Raw genomic sequence first — 17,956 nt, 5'->3', positions numbered from 1 at the left:
TATGAAGACAATGTTCCATCCTGTCCTCTTCTCTTTCTGATATTCTGCATAGCAACAGAGACATGTAAAAGACAAGCCTGACCTCTCCCCTCTCTGGGCCCCCAGGTGACTGAGCCCCAGCTGAGGGAAGAAATGCAACTGCCAACACCAGAGTCTATTAGAAATACATTCTAATAACAAGTATATCACATAAGAATATTATGCAGATATGACATCTTAATTACTTATGTTACCCAACTAATTCTGATTCATCCTCCACAAATTACCTTTGTAATTGTGATTTAAAAGGTGTGGACATTTATTTGTTAATTGTTTACATCAAATTCTCCTTGAATGTTGGCTTGTATGACCTATGCAGTGGTTCCCAAACTTTTTATTGTCCCGTACCCCTTCAAACATTCAACCTCCATCTGTGTACCCCCTCTAGCACCAGGGTCAGCTGTGTACCCCCTCTAGCACCAGGGTCAGCTGTGTACCCCCTCTAGCACCAGGGTCAGCTGTGTACCCCCTCTAGCACCAGGATCAGCTGTGTACCCCCTCTAGCACCAGGGTCAGCGCACTCTCAACGGTTGTTATTTGCCATCATTGTAAGCCTGCCACACACACACTATACGATACATTTATTAAATATAAGAATGAGTGTGAGTTTTTGTCACAACCCGGCTATTATGGCGGTTTAGGAGCAGTGGCTTCTTCCTTGCTGAGCGATATAGGTATAGGACTCGTTTAACTGTGGATATAGATACTTTTGTACCTGTCTCCTCCAGCATCTTCACAAGGTCCTTTGCTGTTGTTCTGGGATTGATTTGCACTTTTCGCACCAAAGTACGTTCATCTCTAGGAGACAGAACGCGTCTCCTTCCTGAGCGGTATGATGGCTGCAGCGTGTTCCCATGGTGTTTATACTTGCGTACTATTGTTTGTACAGATGAACGTGGTACCTTCAGGCGTTTGGAAATTGCTCCCAAGGATGAACTAGACTTGTGGAGGCCCACATTTTTTTTCTGGGGTCTTGGCTGATTTCTTTTGATTTTCCCATGATGTCAAGCAAAGAGGCACTGAGTTTGAAGGTAGGCCTTGAAATACATCCACAGGTACACCTCCAATTGACTCATTGATGTCAATTAGCCTATCAGAAGCTTCTAAAGCCATGACATAATTTTCTGGAATTCTCCAAGCTGTTTAAAGGCACAGTCAACCTAGTGTATGTAAACTTCTTACCCACTGGAAGTGTGATACAGAGAGTTATAAGTGAAATAATCTGTCTGTAAACAATTGTTGGATAAATGACTTGTGTCATGCACAAAGTAGATGTCCTAACAGACTTGCCAAAACTATAGTTTGTTAACAAGACATTTGTGGAGTGGTTGAAAAACGAGTTTTAATGACAACAACCTAAGTGTATGTAAACTTCTGACTTCAACTGTTTACCAGGAGCTGTGCCAGACCAGCCACGTCTGTTGACTCATCCAGCTGTCACGCATATCATTCACTGGCTTGTATGCAAAGCAGCCATTGTTTCAGAACATCTCCTGACATGTCACTGATGCATCGTGTTGTTTGATGAAGGCATTGTCTGTGTATTATTTTTTGACTTTTCCCCCAGCATTGTCCCAGCCATATCCACGGCAGCAGGAAGAATGAAGTCCTCCACAATAGCATGGGGCTTGCCTGTCCTAGCCACTCGGTAGCTCGCCATATAAGACGCTTCTAGCCCCTTCTTATGAATGATATCTGTTGCATTCATAAATGTCTTGCTACTTGAAAGTTGTTCGTAATTCTCACTCAAAATACTCCTGTGGCTTATTTTAAAAGTGGCATGTTTTGTTTCTAAATGTTTTGTCAGGTTGTGAGATGGTACTTTTGCACATATAATACACTGTGGCTGAGGAAAGGTTGCTAGATCGAATCCCTGAGCTGACAAGGTAAAACTCTGTCGTTCTGCCCCTGAACAAGGCAGTTAACCCACTGTTCCCCGGTAGGCCGTCATTGAAAATAAGAATTTGTTCTGAACTGACGTGCCCAGTTAAATAAATAAAATAATATTAATTGGACATTGTGTTTTTATTTTGCTGAACACTAGATGGTTTCATTTTATTTTTGGCAGTGAAACCAGGCTACTCAGGCGAGGAAAAAAACTCACCCAAATGTATATCCCTGTTCCTGCTGTAGGCTATACAATTCATTACATTTACATTTAAGTCATTTAGCAGACGCTCTTATCCAGAGCGACTTACAAATTGGTGCATTCACCTTATGACATCCAGTGGAACAGCCACTTTACAACAGTGCATCTAAATCTTTTAAGGGGGGGGGGGGTCAGAAGGATTACTTTATCCTATCCTAGGTATTCCTTAAAGAGGTGGGGTTTCAGGTGTCTCCGGAAGGTGGTGATTGACTCCGCTGTCCTGGCGTCGTGAGGGAGTTTGTTCCACCATTGGGGGGCCAGAGCAGCGAACAGTTTTGACTGGGCTGAGCGGGAACTGTACTTCCTCAGTGGTAGGGAGGCGAGCAGGCCAGAGGTGGATGAACGCAGTGCCCTTGTTTGGGTGTAGGGCCTGATCAGAGCCTGGAGGTACTGAGGTGCCGTTCCCCTCACAGCTCCGTAGGCAAGCACCATGGTCTTGTAGCGGATGCGAGCTTCAACTGGAAGCCAGTGGAGAGAGCGGAGGAGCGGGGTGACGTGAGAGAACTTGGGATGGTTGAACACCAGACGGGCTGCGGCGTTCTGGATGAGTTGTAGGGGTTTAATGGCACAGGCAGGGAGCCCAGCCAACAGCGAGTTGAAGTAATCCAGACGGGAGATGACAAGTGCCTGGATTAGGACCTGCGCCGCTTCCTGTGTGAGGCAGGATCGTACTCTGCGGATGTTGTAGAGCATGAACCTACAGGAACGGGCCACCGCCTTGATGTTAGTTGAGAACGACAGGGTGTTGTCCAGGATCACGCCAAGGTTCTTAGCGCTCTGGGAGGAGGACACAATGGAGTTGTCAACCGTGATGGCGAGATCATGGAACGGGCAGTCCTTCCCCGGGAGGAAGAGCAGCTCCGTCTTGCCGAGGTTCAGCTTGAGGTGGTGATCCGTCATCCACACTGATATGTCTGCCAGACATGCAGAGATGCGATTCGCCACCTGGTCATCAGAAGGGGGAAAGGAGAAGATTAATTGTGTGTCGTCTGCATAGCAATGATAGGAGAGACCATGTGAGGTTATGACAGAGCCAATTGACTTGGTGTATAGCGAGAATAGGAGAGGGCCTAGAACAGAGCCCTGGGGGACACCAGTGGTGAGAGCGCGTGGTGAGGAGACAGATTCTCGCCACGCCACCTGGTAGGAGCGACCTGTCAGGTAGGACGCAATCCAAGCGTGGGCCGCGCCGGAGATGCCCAACTCGGAGAGGGTGGAGAGGAGGATCTGATGGTTCACAGTGTCGAAGGCAGCCGATAGGTCTAGAAGGATGAGAGCAGAGGAGAGAGAGTTAGCTTTAGCAGTGCGGAGCGCCTCCGTGATACAGAGAAGAGCAGTCTCAGTTGAATGACTAGTCTTGAAATTCCTGCTGTAGGCTATCCAGTTCCTGCTGTAGGCTATCAAATTCCTGCTGTAGGCTATCCAAATCCTGCTGTAGGCTGTTCAATTCCTGCTGTAGGCTATCCAAATCCTGCTGTAGGCTATCCAGTTCCTGCTGTAGTGTATCCAATTCCTGCTGTATGCTATTCAATTCCTGCTGTAGGCTATTCAATTCCTGCTCTAGGCTATCAAATTCCTGCTGTAGGCTATCAAATTCCTGCTGTAGGCTATCAAATTCCTGCTGTAGGCTATCCAATTCCTGCTGTAGGCTATTCAATTCCTGCTGTAGGCTATCAAATTCCTGCTGTAGGCTATCCAATTCCTGCTGTAGGCTATTCAATTCCTGCTGTAGGCTATTCAATTCCTGCTGTAGGCTATCCAATTCCTGCTGTAGGCTATCCAATTCCTGCTGTAGGCTATCCAATTCCTGCTGTAGGCTATTCAATTCCTGCTGTAGGCTATTCAATTCCTGCTGTAGGCTATTCAATTCCTGCTGTAGGCTATCAAATCCTGCTGTAGGCTATCCAAATCCTGCTGTAGCCTATTCAATTCCTGCTGTAGGCTATCAAATCCTCCTGTAGGCTATTCAATTCCTGCTGTAGGTTATTCAATTCATGCTGTAGGCTATCCAATTCCTGCTGTAGGCTATACAAATCATGCTGTAGGTTATCCAATTCCTGCTGTAGGCTATCCAATTCCTGCTGTAGGCTATTCAATTCCTGCTGTAGGCTATCCAATTCCTGCTGTAGGCTATCCAATTCCTGCTGTAGGCTATTCAATTCCTGCTGTAGACTATTCAATTCCTGCTGTAGGCTATTCAATTCCTGCTGTAGGCTATCCAATTCCTGCTGTAGGCTATTCAATTCCTGCTGTAGGCTATTCAATTCCTGCTGTAGGCTATTCAATTCCTGCTGTAGGCTATTCAATTCCTGCTGTAGGCTATCCAATTCCTGCTGTAGGCTATTCAATTCCTGCTGTAGGCTATCCAATTCCTGCTGTAGGCTATTCAATTCCTGCTGTAGGCTATCCAATTCCTGCTGTAGGCTATTCAATTCCTGCTGTAGGTAATCCAATTCCTGCTGTAGGCTATTCAATTCCTGCTGTAGGCTATTCAATTCCTGCTGTAGGCTATCCAATTCCTGCTGTAGGCTATCCAATTCCTGCTGTAGGCTATTCAATTCCTGCTGTAGGCTATCCAATTCCTGCTGTAGGCTATTCAATTCATGTTGCTGCAGCATTCAAATGTAGGCTAACCAACTCTTACTTGAAGGCGATCCAATTGCTGCTAATATACTGGTCCAACAGTATGTTTCAGGTGATTATAGGTAAACCAATCCCTACTATAGGAGACACCACTGTGCTCCCATTGATTAATGTTAACCGGTTAGATTCATTGTTATCAGGAATAAATAGTTCTGCCAAACTGAACACCAATATTTTGTGGCTGAGGAGGACAAGAGGTCCTTCACCATTAAGGCTCGGCTGGACAACAGACAGTCCTTCACAGAGATGTTTTAATAAGGTCTCTTACCTTCTTTAAGATGTGGCCAGAGGGATGTCTGAGTCCATCTGGGTCACGGCACCAAATGTTGTAGAAGATTAGATCCAAAGATGAAGGCAGAGACTTTTTAATTGAATAGAAAGATCTTTAATCAAGCAGCTGCAGAAGAGATTATTGTGATTTCACAGGGAAGAACCCCCTGAGTAAATGGTTCCATGTCCCTTATATAGTGGGAGGTGATAATACCATCAGATTGTTACAGTTATTTATACCAGCAACAGTTCCAGAACACAATGGCCTTGTGTTTAAGGTCCAGACACACCAGGACTCTATGAAAGGCATGACATCACAGTCCAACACAGAACATGTCCCTTGAGAAGTTACAACAGTTCAACACAAATTCTGCCACCACACTAGTTTTCACTCACATGTGAGGGGCTGATGCTCATTGGCTAAGACTCAATTTGCTAGGGGGGGTGAAATGTAGGGAAACAGTAATTCTGCTCATAGATTCTATATGTATGAACAACACATTGATACATCAAGCACAAAGTGGGAGGTTTAAAATATACTTTCTTAGTCGCCAAAGTAACAGAGCTTGTCTTTAATGTTTATAACCCTTAAACTTGTTTAATTATAACCATTATAACCCTTATTATAACCATTATAACCCTTATTATAACCATTTTAACCATGGCTTATAACACTTATTACTAACCCCTTATAACCATTATAACTTAACCCTTATAACCATTAAACCCTTAAAACCCTTGTAACTTAGGGAATGTGTACTCAATAGTTGTGGGAATTACCACTGGACAAAACTCATCACTTTTCATCACAGTCACAATCACATCCATCCTCCTCATCACATTCCTTTAACTCATCCCTTGTTCTTCTCGCCATCTTCATGCTCCTCTCTCTGCTCCCTTTCCCGCTCCTCTTTTGCCCCGCCCCACCCTCTAATACTCTCTCTCTGTTCCTCCCTGTCTCATCCTGTTCTACACTTTGAATAGCTTTTCTTGGGCAATAATATGGGAATACCTTGAAGTCCTTGTAGAAACTCGTCAATTCTTTTTCGAGAACTCCCAAGGTATTTGAATTCACTGTTTCCCCCTTTACGTTCTTCCCCCAGTATGCTCCGGCCACCCACTGTCCCAGGTTGTTTTTACAGCAGTAGGCTGTCCACAGAAGATCCGGGATGTTCACTCGTTTGTTCAGTTTGTTGTTGCTGGGCACTGCTCCAGTCACCACATAGGCTTTAATCTGGTCTTCAGCTTCCTTACAGTTCTTCACAAGATATTCTCTGACTTTGCACTCAATTTTACTCCATCTGCCTCGGTTGAAGCCTCTTTCCTGTGGAACGGCGTTTGTCAGGGTGAAAGTGGACCTCATGGTATCATCATCAGCATACGAACATGGGAATAGGTGACCTCTGTCCAGATGCATGCCCTTTATCTTTACCTTGTAGTCTGCGTTCGTAGCCTGGTGCTCGACTCTTAGACGTCTACCTGCCACCATCATGTCACGTGTGTAATGTTTATCTTCAAGCTGCAGAAACATCAGTCCGACATTAAAACTATTAGAAAAATTCATACATTTAAAAAAAAATCACTATTTCACAATCCAGACTTAAGCTGAAAGTGGTTGCAACAAAGATACATATATACATGACATATACCAGTAATCAAATACACATGTTGAATAGAGATTAGAACTACCTGGGGCTCTATCATCCAGGACTGACTAGGTAACATAACTGTCTGTGATATATACCAGTAAATAAATACACATGTTATGTTATATGACAAACATTAGTCCTACCTGGGGCTCTATCATCCAGGACTGACTAGGTAACATAACTGTCTGTGATATATACCAGTAAATAAATACACATGTTATGTTATATGACAAACATTAGTCCTACCTGGGGCTCCATCATCCAGGACTGACTAGGTAACACAACTGTCTGTGATATATACCAGTAAACAAATACACATGTTATGTTATATGACAAACATTAGTCCTACCTGGGGCTCGATCATCCAACGTTGATTTGGTCTGCGGTCTGTAGGAGGACCAGTGAAGGTGTAGGCTGAGAACACAGGGATCCTGTTGGTCGTGTCGTAGAGAGTTGCAAACCTGTAGATGTTTTTAACTTCCGTTTTCTTCTTGTATTTAAACAACTGGCAGATCGGCTTGTAGCGGTTCTGGTCCTGGACTTTCCCATCAACCAAAATACCTGGGAGATTTGGAGTTGTCCCCTTCAGGAAGAAACTCTTGCACTGTGGAACATCACTGAACTTCTTCACTACATGAGAGAGAGCAGGAGGAAGGAGAGAGAGAAGGAGGAGAGTAGAGAGATGATTCAATATCCCCATCATCACCTGAAGACTGTACACCACAGAGACCAGCTGGTAGACTGGAGAATGCTGATCTGAGTCAGGACAGACTGCTTTAAATAGTTATTTCAGAGACCAGTTGGTAGACTGGAGACTGTTGAGCTGAGTCAGGACAGACTGCTTTAAATAGTTATTTCAGAGACCAGTTGGTAGACTGGAGACTGTTGATCTGAGTCAGGACAGACTGATTTAAATAGGTTTTCAGAGACTCCTCCTTCAGATGTCAAGACAGAAAGGGTTGATTTGCATAAACTCCTCTGTTTCCATGGACACTGCTGTAACAAATAACATGTGTCTCACCTACTGTAGTTTCTAACACGTATGGACCCAGAACTTAATCACACAAGTCTATAGTTCTGGGAACACTTTGGTTCTGGTAGAAAAAAGTTTTAGGATAAAAACATGACTTTACTCAGCATAGAGTCTGTCAGAAGTTACACATCACACTATTACAACAGTGGGACTGTTCTGGAATTACGGTTGCTGAGTTCACATTCATTAATATCTCACAAGGCTTAGCGCCTCTGAATCAGCAACTCAAAGAAGTAAACTTGCATTTCCCTTGACCAGCAAGTCAACATATTTAGTATGAGGTCTTAAAGGCCTCACATACATTACAGATATGATTACAACTGAATGAAACGGAGGAAGATGTGTCCAACTGAATGAAACGGAGGAAGATGTGTCCAACTGAATGAAACGGAGGAAGATGTGTCCAACTGAATGAAACGGAGGAAGCTATCAAATGTCAATCACATTTCCACCTCTGATTTGGCCTCTAACACATTTAATGGAAACCAGAAGATGGCAATAATGGATGTTTCATTTATTGGTGTTTATGTTGGTGTAGGTTTGGTTTCTGAGCTGTAATTATTAGGAATCATTAGGTATAATGGAGGCATGAGGGGAGCCATAATGAAGCTTGGGAGGGGCTGAATGCAGGGAAACATGGTCACATGAGGCAGTACTGATAAGGGGAGGAACCGTTTAAGGCTCATATCACTCAGATCCCTGCCTAGAAATAATGATGTAATGTTTAGTGATGAGGAGGAGACTCCACCCAGAATGGGGTATACAGTCGTGGCCAAAGGTTTTGAGAATGACACAAATATTAATTGTCACAAAGTCTGCTGCCTCAGCTTGTATGATGGCAATTTGCATATACTCCAGAATGTTATGAAGAGTGATCAGATGAATTGCAATTATTTGCAAAGTCCCTCTTTGCCATTCAAACGAACTGATTCCTCCAAAAACATTTACACTGCATTTCAGCCCTGTCACAAAAGGACCAGCTGACATCATGTCAGTGATTCTCTCATTAACATAGGTGTGAGTGTTGACGAGGACAAGGCTGGAGATCACTCTGTCATGCTGATTGAGTTCGAATAACAGACGAAGATTCAAAAGGAGGGTGGTGCTTGGAATCATTGTTCTTCCTCTGTCAACCATGGTTACCTGCAAGGAAACACGTGCCGTCATCATTGCTTTGCACAAAAAGGGCTTCACAGGCAAGGATATTGTCACGCCCTGACCATAGTTTGCTTTGTATGTTTCTATGTTTTGTTTGGTCATGGTGTGATCTGAGTGGGCATTCTATGTTGTATGTCTAGTTTGTCTGTTTCTGTGTTTGGCCTGATATGGTTCTCAATCAGAGGCAGGTGTTAGTCGTTGTCTCTGATTGGGAACCATATTTAGGTAGCCTGTTTTGTATTGTGGGTTGTGGGTGATTGTTCCTGTTTCTGTGTCTTTGTGTATGTCACCATACGGGACTGTTGCGTTTTCGTTCGTTTGTCCGTTTATTGTTTTGTATGGTTATTCAGTGTTATTCGTTAATAAAAGTAACGATGTATTCATATCACGCTGCGCATTGGTCCTCCGATCCTTCTTACTACTCATCCTCAGATGAGGAGGACGACGAACGTGACAGATATTGCTGCCAGTAAGATTGCACCTAAATCAACCATTTATCGGATCATCAAGAACTTCAAGGAGAGCGGTTCAATTTTTGTGAAATAGGCTTCAGGGCGCCCAAGAAAGTCCAGCAAGCGCCAGGACCATCTTCTAAAGTTGATTCAGCTGCGGGATCGGGGCACCACCAGTACAGAGCTTGCTCAGGAATGGCAGCAGGCAGGTGTGAGTGCATCTGCACGCGCAGTGAAGTGAAGACTTTTGGAGGATGGCCTGGTGTCAAGAAGGGCAGCAAAGAAGCCACTTCTCTCCTGGAAAAACATCGGGGACAGACTGATATTCTGCAAAAGGTACAGGGATTGGACTGCTGAGGACTGGGGTAAAGTAATTTTCTCTGATGAATCCCCTTTCCGATTGTTTGGGGAATCCGGACAAAAGCTTGTCTGGAGAAGACAAGGTGAGCGCTACCATCAGTCCTGTGTCATGCCAACAGTAAAGCATCCTGAGACCATTCATGTGTGGGGTTGCTTCTCAGCCAAGGGAGAGGACTCACTCACAATTTTGCCTAAGAACACAGCCATGAATAAAGAATGGTACCAACACATCCTCCGATAGCAACTTCTCCCAACCATCCAGGAACAGTTTGGTGATGAACAATGCCTTTTCCAGCATGATGGAGCACCTTGCCATAAGGCAAAAGTGATAACTGAGTGGCTCGGGGAACAAAACATCGATATTTTGGGTCCATGGCCAGGAAACTCCCCAGACCTTAATCCCACTAAGAATTTGTGGTCAATCCTCAAGAGGCGGGTGGACAAACAAAAACCCACAAATTCTGACAAACTCCAAGCATTGATTATGCAATAATGGGATGCCATCAGTCAGGATGTGGCCCAGAAGTTAACTGACAGCATGCCAGGGCAGATTGCAGAGGTCTTGAAAAAAAGGGTCAAATATTGCAAATATTGACTCTTTGCATCAACTTCATGTAATTGTCAATAAAAGCCTTTGACACTTATGAAATGCTTGTAATTATTCTTCAGTATTCCATAGTAACATCTGACAAAAATATCTAAAGAGACTGAAGCAGCAAACCTTGTGGAAATTAATATTTGTGTCATTCCCAAAACATTTGGCCAAGACTGTATACTACCACAGGAGAAACCATGTCTGTGTCTAATGCAGCTGGTTTGACACTCTGGGAAGAATAAACTTGGTTTGGTTCAAGTTCTCACTCTAGTAATAGAACCTAACAACATATTCTGTGGTCTGACCACTGCTGAGTTTATTTCCAGTAACTGAAGTAGGTCACAGTAAGAGTTGACACAAGGCTGTGTATGTAGAGTTAGAAAATGTGGTTCCTAACAACACTGTGGTCAGAGCAGTACTGGACTGTTTAACACCTCAGACTCAGCAGCTGTAGATTCTTCAGTTGAGGCCTTTTCTCAGTAAGAGTAGAGGAGACTGGGGAACAAACTAACACTTTTAGACTTTAGTTTATTAGGAAAATATTATTTAAGTTAGATTAATAATATTTGTATACAAACAACATATCTCAGCTACCATTACACACTAAGTATGTTCTTGGAAGTACCAGTCATTTACAATTCAACCAAGTGGTGGGAATTAAATGTTACAATTGACCCAGTCAGTGAATGTTCGACAGGTCAATAATTTAACAAAAAGAGAAGCAGCAAGTATATTTACTTTAGGGTCTCAAAACCCTTTTTCTTCTTCAATAAAACTAAAAGTCATCAATGGATTTAAACAAAACCTCTTGGTCATGTAGAGACACTAACCAACCATTATCACATTGAATAAGAGCTTTCTACCTGGTTTCTAATTGGACTTATTTATCTGTTACAACTGACCCTGTGTTACTTTGTTCCCCAGTCTACCCTACCTTCATGGATAATATTTAAAATGACTGCTTCACTTCTTGTCAATATGGGGGCGCTGTTTTCACTTAGTAAAAATTCGTTCCCAAATTAAACTGCCTCGTACTCAATTCTTGCTCGTAAAATATGCATATTATTATTACTATTGGATAGAAAACACTCTCTAGTTTCTAAAACCGTTTGAATTATATCTGTGAGTGAAACAGAACTCAAGTTGCAGCAAACTTCCTGTCAGGAAGTGAGAAATCTGAAATCGGGCACTCTGTTCCAGGGTCAGTTTATTAATTTGCATGTAATCTATGAGTCGACATGCACTGCATACGATTTCCCCTAGATGTCAGTAAGCAGTGAGAATTGGAATGGGGTTGCTAGGTAGATCTGAGGCCGTATAAAGGCTCTTGGAACGGGGGGTGCACTCTTTTCAACGTTCGTCATGACGCGAGACAGACCTCAGGATGGCATTCTGAAAAGCTCTCGTTATAGGCCTTAGATTTATCCGGCTCTGATTTTATTCGATATAGGTGTTAAAAACATCATAATGTAGTTATTTTAAACCGAGTTATATCAGTTTATATCAGTATATTGCGATTTTCGGGAATTTTCTTTGTGCTGCGTTATGAAGAGTTGGACACGTCTGGGCCACATAGGAATTAGCAGCAAACATTAGCTAAGTTGAAGACGACAATCTACAACCGAGCAACGATGATTCTGGACAAAGGACAACTTGCACAAGATTCTGATGGAAGCTCATCAAATAGTAAGAACTATTTATGCTGTTAATTCGTATTTCTGTTGAAAAATGTTAAACTATAATTCCGCCATTAATTTCGGCACGGTCTCGCTGTAACGCACGCTGTATGTCGTAGTAACGTTAATTTTAAAAATCTAACACAGCGGTTGCATTAAGAACTAATGTATCTTTCATTTGCTGTCCAACCTGTATTTTTTTAGTCAAGTTTATGACTAGTTACTGATTAGATTAGGTGCCTCTCCCAAGATTTCTCCCGACATTTTGTTTGAAGTTTGGCTACTATTCACATTGTATAACCACGATTTGTGCCGCTAAATATGCACATTTTCGAACAAACTCTATATGTATTGTGTAATATGATGTTATAGGACTGTCATCTGAAGAAGTTTGAGAAGGTTAGTGAAAAAATGAATATCTTTTGCTGGTTTATTTGCTATCGCTAACGTTATGTTGAATGAATGGGGCTGTGTGGTAGGCTATTGTAGTAAGCTAATATAATGCTATATTGTGTTTTCGCTGTAAAACACTTAAAAAATCTGAAATATTGGCTGGATTCACAAGATATTTGTCTTTAATTTGCTGTACACCGTGTATTTTTCATAAATGTTTTATGATGAGTATTTAGGTATTTCATGTTGGTTTCTGTAGTTATTCTAGCTGCTTTGGTGAGAGTTGTGATGGTGGCTGCAATGTAAAACTATGATTTATACCTGAAATATGCACATTTTTCTAACAAAACATGCTATACAATAAATCTGTTATAGGACTGTCATCTGATGAAGTTGTTTCTTGGTTAGTGACTATTTATATCTTTATTTGGTCGAATTTGTGATAGCTACCTATGCAGGAAAAAAATGGTGGGAAAAAAAAGTTGTGTCTTTTGCTATGGTGGTTAGCTAATAGAAATACATATTGTGTCTTCCCTGTAAAACATTTTAAAAATCAGAAATGATGGCTGGATTCACAAGATGTGTATCTTTCATTTGGTGTCTTGGACTTGTGATTTCATGAACATTTTATTATATAATATCCCTGTCGCTTTAGGCTAGGCTATGCTAGTCTGCTTTTTTGATGGGGGGATCCCGGATCCAGGTTTGTGACTCGTTAGAGGTTAAGTAAAACATTTTTAACTTCTTCAATCACCATAAAAATGTTAAACAGCTGAAGCAGGTCACACAATTTTACTTAATTACTATTTACTTCATGTAAAATGACCTTTGTAGTTGTGATTTAAAGGTGTGGACGTTTATTTGCTAATTGTTTACATGTAGTGTTGCCTTGAATGTTGGCTTGTATGATGTATGATATTCTATGAATCAGTTTCATATTTCATGAAACTACAGGAATACTTTGTTTCAGGGAAACATTATATTTGTTCAACATGCGTGTGGGGAGGAGTTCCCCTTTCTGTCCAATGAGGTCATTTCTGGACAATATTTCAGCAAGTAAAATGATGGTTCTACTTTAGAATGTGGAACACACAGCCAATAGGGAGGTTTGATTGTTACACATGATAAATAGTTACACCTGTTCCACATACAGAGGAGTTTATCCAACCCTCCTTGTCCAGTCTTGACCACTAATTATACCAGACAGGACTCATCTTCATAGAGAGGAGTTTATCCAACCCTCCTTGTCCAGTCTTGACAACTGAATGAAACGGAGGAAGCAATCAAATTTCAATCAAGTTTCCACCTCTGATTTGGCCTCTAACACATTTAATGGAAACCAGAATATATCAATAATGGTTTAATTTATTGGTGTTTATGTTGGTGTATTCTGTGGTCTGACCACTGCTGAGTTTATTTCCAGTAACTGAAGTAGTTCACAGTAAGAGTTGACACAAGGCTGTGTATGTAGAGTTAGAAAATGTGGTTCCTAACAACACTGTGGTCAGAGCAGCACTGGACTGGTTACCACCTCAGACTCAGCAGCTGTAGATTCTTCAGTTGAGGCCTTTTCTCAGTAAGAGTAGAGGAGACTGGGGAACAGACTAACACTTTAGACTTTAGTTTATTATGAAAATATTATTTAAGTTAGATTAATAATATTTTTTTACAAACATCATATCTCAGCTACCATTACACACTAAGTATGTTCCTAGGACGTACCAGTCATTTACAATTCAACCAAAGGTGGAGGGAATTAAATGTTACAATTGACCCCGTAGGTGAATGTTCCACAGGTCAATAATTTAACAAAAAGAGAAGCAGCAAGTATATTTACTTCAGGGACTCAAAACCCTTTTTCTTCCTCAATAAAACTAAAAGTTTTCAAGGGATTTAAACAAAACCTCTTGGTCATGTTGAGAAACTAAACAAGCAATAGCAGTGTTGCTATTGAACGTTGGCTTGTATGATGTATGATATACTATGAATCAATTTCTTATTTCATGAAACTACAGGAATCCTTTGTTTCAGAGAAACATTATATTTGTTCAACATGCGTGTGGGTAGGAGTGCCCCTTTCTGTCCAATGAGGTCATTTCTGGACAATATTTCAGCCAGTAAAATGATGGTTCTACTTTAGAATGTGGAACACACAGCCAATAGGGAGGTTTGATTGTTACACATGATAAATAGTTACACCTGTTCCACATAGAAAGGAGTTTATCCAACCCTCCTTGTCCAGTCTTGACCACTAATTATACCAGACAGGACTCATCTTCATACAGAGGAGTTAATCCAACCCTCCTTGTCCAGTCTTGACCACTAATTATACCAGACAGGACTCATCTTCATACAGAGGAGTTTATCCAACCCTCCTTGTCCAGTCTTGACCACTAATTATACCAGACAGGACTCATCTTCATACAGAGGAGTTTATCCAACCCTCCTTGTCCAGTCTTGACCACTAATTATACCAGACAGGACTCATCTTCATACAGAGGAGTTTATCCAACCCTCCTTGTCCAGTCTTGACCACTAATTATACCAGACAGGACTCATCTTCATAGAGAGGAGTTTATCCAACCCTCCTTGTCCAGTCTTGACCACTAATTATACCAGACAGGACTCATCTTCATACAGAGGAGTTTATCCAACCCTCCTTGTCCAGTCTTGACCACTAATTATACCAGACAGGACACATCTTCATACAGAGGAGTTTATCCAACCCTCCTTGTCCAGTCTTGACCACTAATTATACCAGACAGGACTCATCTTCATACAGAGGAGTTTATCCAACCCTCCTGGTCCAGTCTTGACCACTAATTATACCAGACAGGACTCATCTTCACACAGAGGAGTTTATCCAACCCTCCTTGTCCAGTCTTGACCACTAATTATACCAGACAGGACTCATCTTCACACAGAGGAGTTTATCCAACCCTCCTGGTCCAGTCTTGACCACTAATTATACCAGACAGGACTCATCTTCACACAGAGGAGTTTATCCAACCCTCCTTGTCCAGTCTTGACCACTAATTATACCAGACAGGACTCATCTTCATAGAGAGGAGTTTATCCAACCCTCCTTGTCCAGTCTTGACCACTAATTATACCAGACAGGACTCATCTTCATAGAGAGGAGTTTATCCAACCCTCCTTGTCCAGTCTTGACCACTAATTATACCAGACAGGACTAACTCTAGACCAGTTCCTCTGTTTACTTCAGACACATCTTCTTCCACATATCATCACAGAAAAGTTAATCAGTTAGATAATGTTTACTCAGTGGCATCCTGAGACATTGATAGATCATGAGAGAAGAAAATATTAAATTACCCTTTCTAAGCTGCTCATTTATTATGGAAAAACTCACCCCAGCACATTCTGAGACAGGAAGGACATCACCCTCTTCTGGTCTTCACCCCACTGGGGAAAGGACAGTGATGAACTGTGAGCTCTGTAGGAGGCTCCTGGTAAACAGCGTCCGGTCAATCCACTGCTGCTTCTTGTTGAGAGATGCCCGCCGGCTCTCTGGAATCACCAGCTGCATTTAAGGGAGAGAGAGAGAGAGGCAGGAAGGACATCACCCTCTCCTGGTCTTCACCCCACTGGGGCAAGTTCAGAAGACTGGGATGGATACAAGAGGGTCTGGGGTAGATCACCAGGGACAGGGGCCGAACGTGAGGCAGGAGGGAACGCTGGAGGTACCTGTATGTCCAAGGGTTCATACCTAATACATACAGAGAATACATAAGTGACAGATACAGTACTAAGCATTCTCAGCACCATGAGAGCAGATCTACAGCATGAAAGGTAAGTGACAGATACTAGATTTAGTTGTGTAACTAAAGGACAAAGAATGCATAGGCCTTTATGACAGATACAGGAAGGGAGTGTCATAATGGAAGGGGTTTCATCTGTAAAAAGTCCACACTGCATTTATGGAAAGCTGTGTATCATTCAATACATGGACAAATAGTAAGATTAACACAATGCATATCTTCCATTATTGTAAAGTATTCATGCTTGCAGAATGCCAAGGGAATTCAATAGCCTACCTAACATTGCAATACATTGCAGAACCATATTCATGTGTAGATTGAAATGCAAGGCAAATGTTACATTCCACAGTTTCTGTGTTGTTGTGGGTTTGTGTGTATTTCAGGAAATGGCGTCCTGTGTTGGCTGTTGGTCTGTAAAAGTTGTTGAAAGTATTGTGTAGCCTCTCCTGCAGAGGTATGTGTATGCCATAGGACTGAGTGTTTTGGGGTTATTGAAATTGTTCACTAAGTTTGAATTATTCTGTTTCATTTGTTCCCAGAGGGGAAGGGCAAGGCACCTTGGGAGTGTTTAGGCAAGAGGCCTGCGGGCATACATAACCCGTAGTATTGAATCCGTCTATGCACACTAGGTAAGACCTGGGCGGATCACCTCCTGTATTTTGGTTAGCCGCCAGTAGGTGCTAAAGGTTAGGTAAGCTGTGGGAAGGCAGGTAAGGTAGGAGAGGGGACTTTTACTTTCTTTGCTTTGGTTCGGCCCAGCCCAGTTAACCCAACTTAACGTGTTTAAGGAAGAATTAGATTCCCTGTAAACGGTATTTTTCCCTGCCGTCCTTCTCCGCACCTACGATCACATACCTTTTTCACTCCACGGGGAGTTGAGTTGTAGCAGGGTGTTGCGTTCCCTCCTCCAAGAGACGTACGTAACAGAAGAATCACGACTTCTACGCCATTAAACTAGATAACATTATACATGTATAAACTAATCCATGACTGATACATGTTGAATAAAACTGTTATACACTGGAACCGAAAATAAACTACTGTACAGTAACATGCTAAAGTTACTGAACTGTAGCCTGCATCACGTAAACACTATTTCACAACTTCACAGACGTCTTACAACATACAACAAAGCACGAATATAAGCGATAGTATGCATTAAAATAGCTACGATTGTAAAAATACTATTGAAAATGCAGACAAGTGGCCGCTGATTGTACCGGTAGTTACCGATACCAAACCAATGCTACGGGTATCATAGGTAGATGACGGCAGAGATAGAACTGTATAATGTTTTCAATTCACTTTTCCGTTCTTCTTACAACTTCACAGATGTAGCAATAATATTACAATCCATTTCATCCAACCTTATTAAAGATACTTCCTCCGTAACTCTCCGTTTGATGTAAACAATGATCCGATGAGGGGAAAGTGTCTTCTTCTTCTGTGGGTTTTATGGCGGACAACACACAAAAAGGTGCTTTGCCGCCACCAACTGGACGGTTTGAAACAAAAAAAAATACAATAAAAAATAAATAACTCCAAACATAATAGTGATACTAACTTAATCCATCCACCCTAATAAAATAGTACATCGCCAAAACAAACAAAACTACCACTTCTTCCTTCTTTTAGTTCTCTACATGTCCCTTCTCGGACTCTAGGATCTGAGAGGGTGGTACGGCTCTAGGACTTGAGAGGGTGATACGGCTCTAGGACTTGAGAGGATGGTACGGCTGTAGGACTTGAGAGGGTGA

The 17,956-nt window shown here is 42.1% G+C and overlaps 1 protein-coding gene across 2 annotated transcripts; it reads right to left on the bottom strand.

Moving 5' to 3' along the window:
- Positions 1–5,215: 5,215 nt before the first annotated feature.
- LOC139561515 (endonuclease domain-containing 1 protein-like) lies at positions 5,216–17,627 on the bottom strand. Of its 2 annotated transcripts, none has more exons than XM_071378696.1 (4): positions 15,791–17,627; positions 7,100–7,380; positions 6,534–6,620; positions 5,216–6,425 (listed from the first exon to the last, which is right to left on the bottom strand). In XM_071378696.1, the coding sequence occupies exons 1-4, from the start codon at positions 15,798–15,800 to the stop codon at positions 5,898–5,900; spliced, it is 906 nt and encodes a 301-aa protein (XP_071234797.1). In that variant the 5' UTR covers positions 15,801–17,627; the 3' UTR covers positions 5,216–5,897. The 2 variants fall into 2 exon arrangements, with proteins under 2 accessions (XP_071234797.1, XP_071234796.1); XM_071378695.1 differs by having other exon boundaries at positions 5,216–6,620; positions 15,791–16,147; positions 17,055–17,627.
- Positions 17,628–17,956: the final 329 nt, after the last annotated feature.

This window comes from Salvelinus alpinus, chromosome 31 (assembly GCF_045679555.1).
Source record: "Salvelinus alpinus chromosome 31, SLU_Salpinus.1, whole genome shotgun sequence".
Taxonomy (NCBI): domain Eukaryota; kingdom Metazoa; phylum Chordata; class Actinopteri; order Salmoniformes; family Salmonidae; genus Salvelinus; species Salvelinus alpinus.
This window is presented reverse-complemented; position numbering and strand designations above follow the sequence as displayed.

What these genes read in the sequence shown, in the direction of transcription:
- LOC139561515 (XM_071378695.1), bottom strand. An exon ending in GTTGGATGATCGAGCCCCAG is followed by an intron (nt 6,621 to 7,099) that starts GTAGGACTAATG and finishes ATGTTTCTGCAG; the next exon opens with CTTGAAGATAAACATTACAC.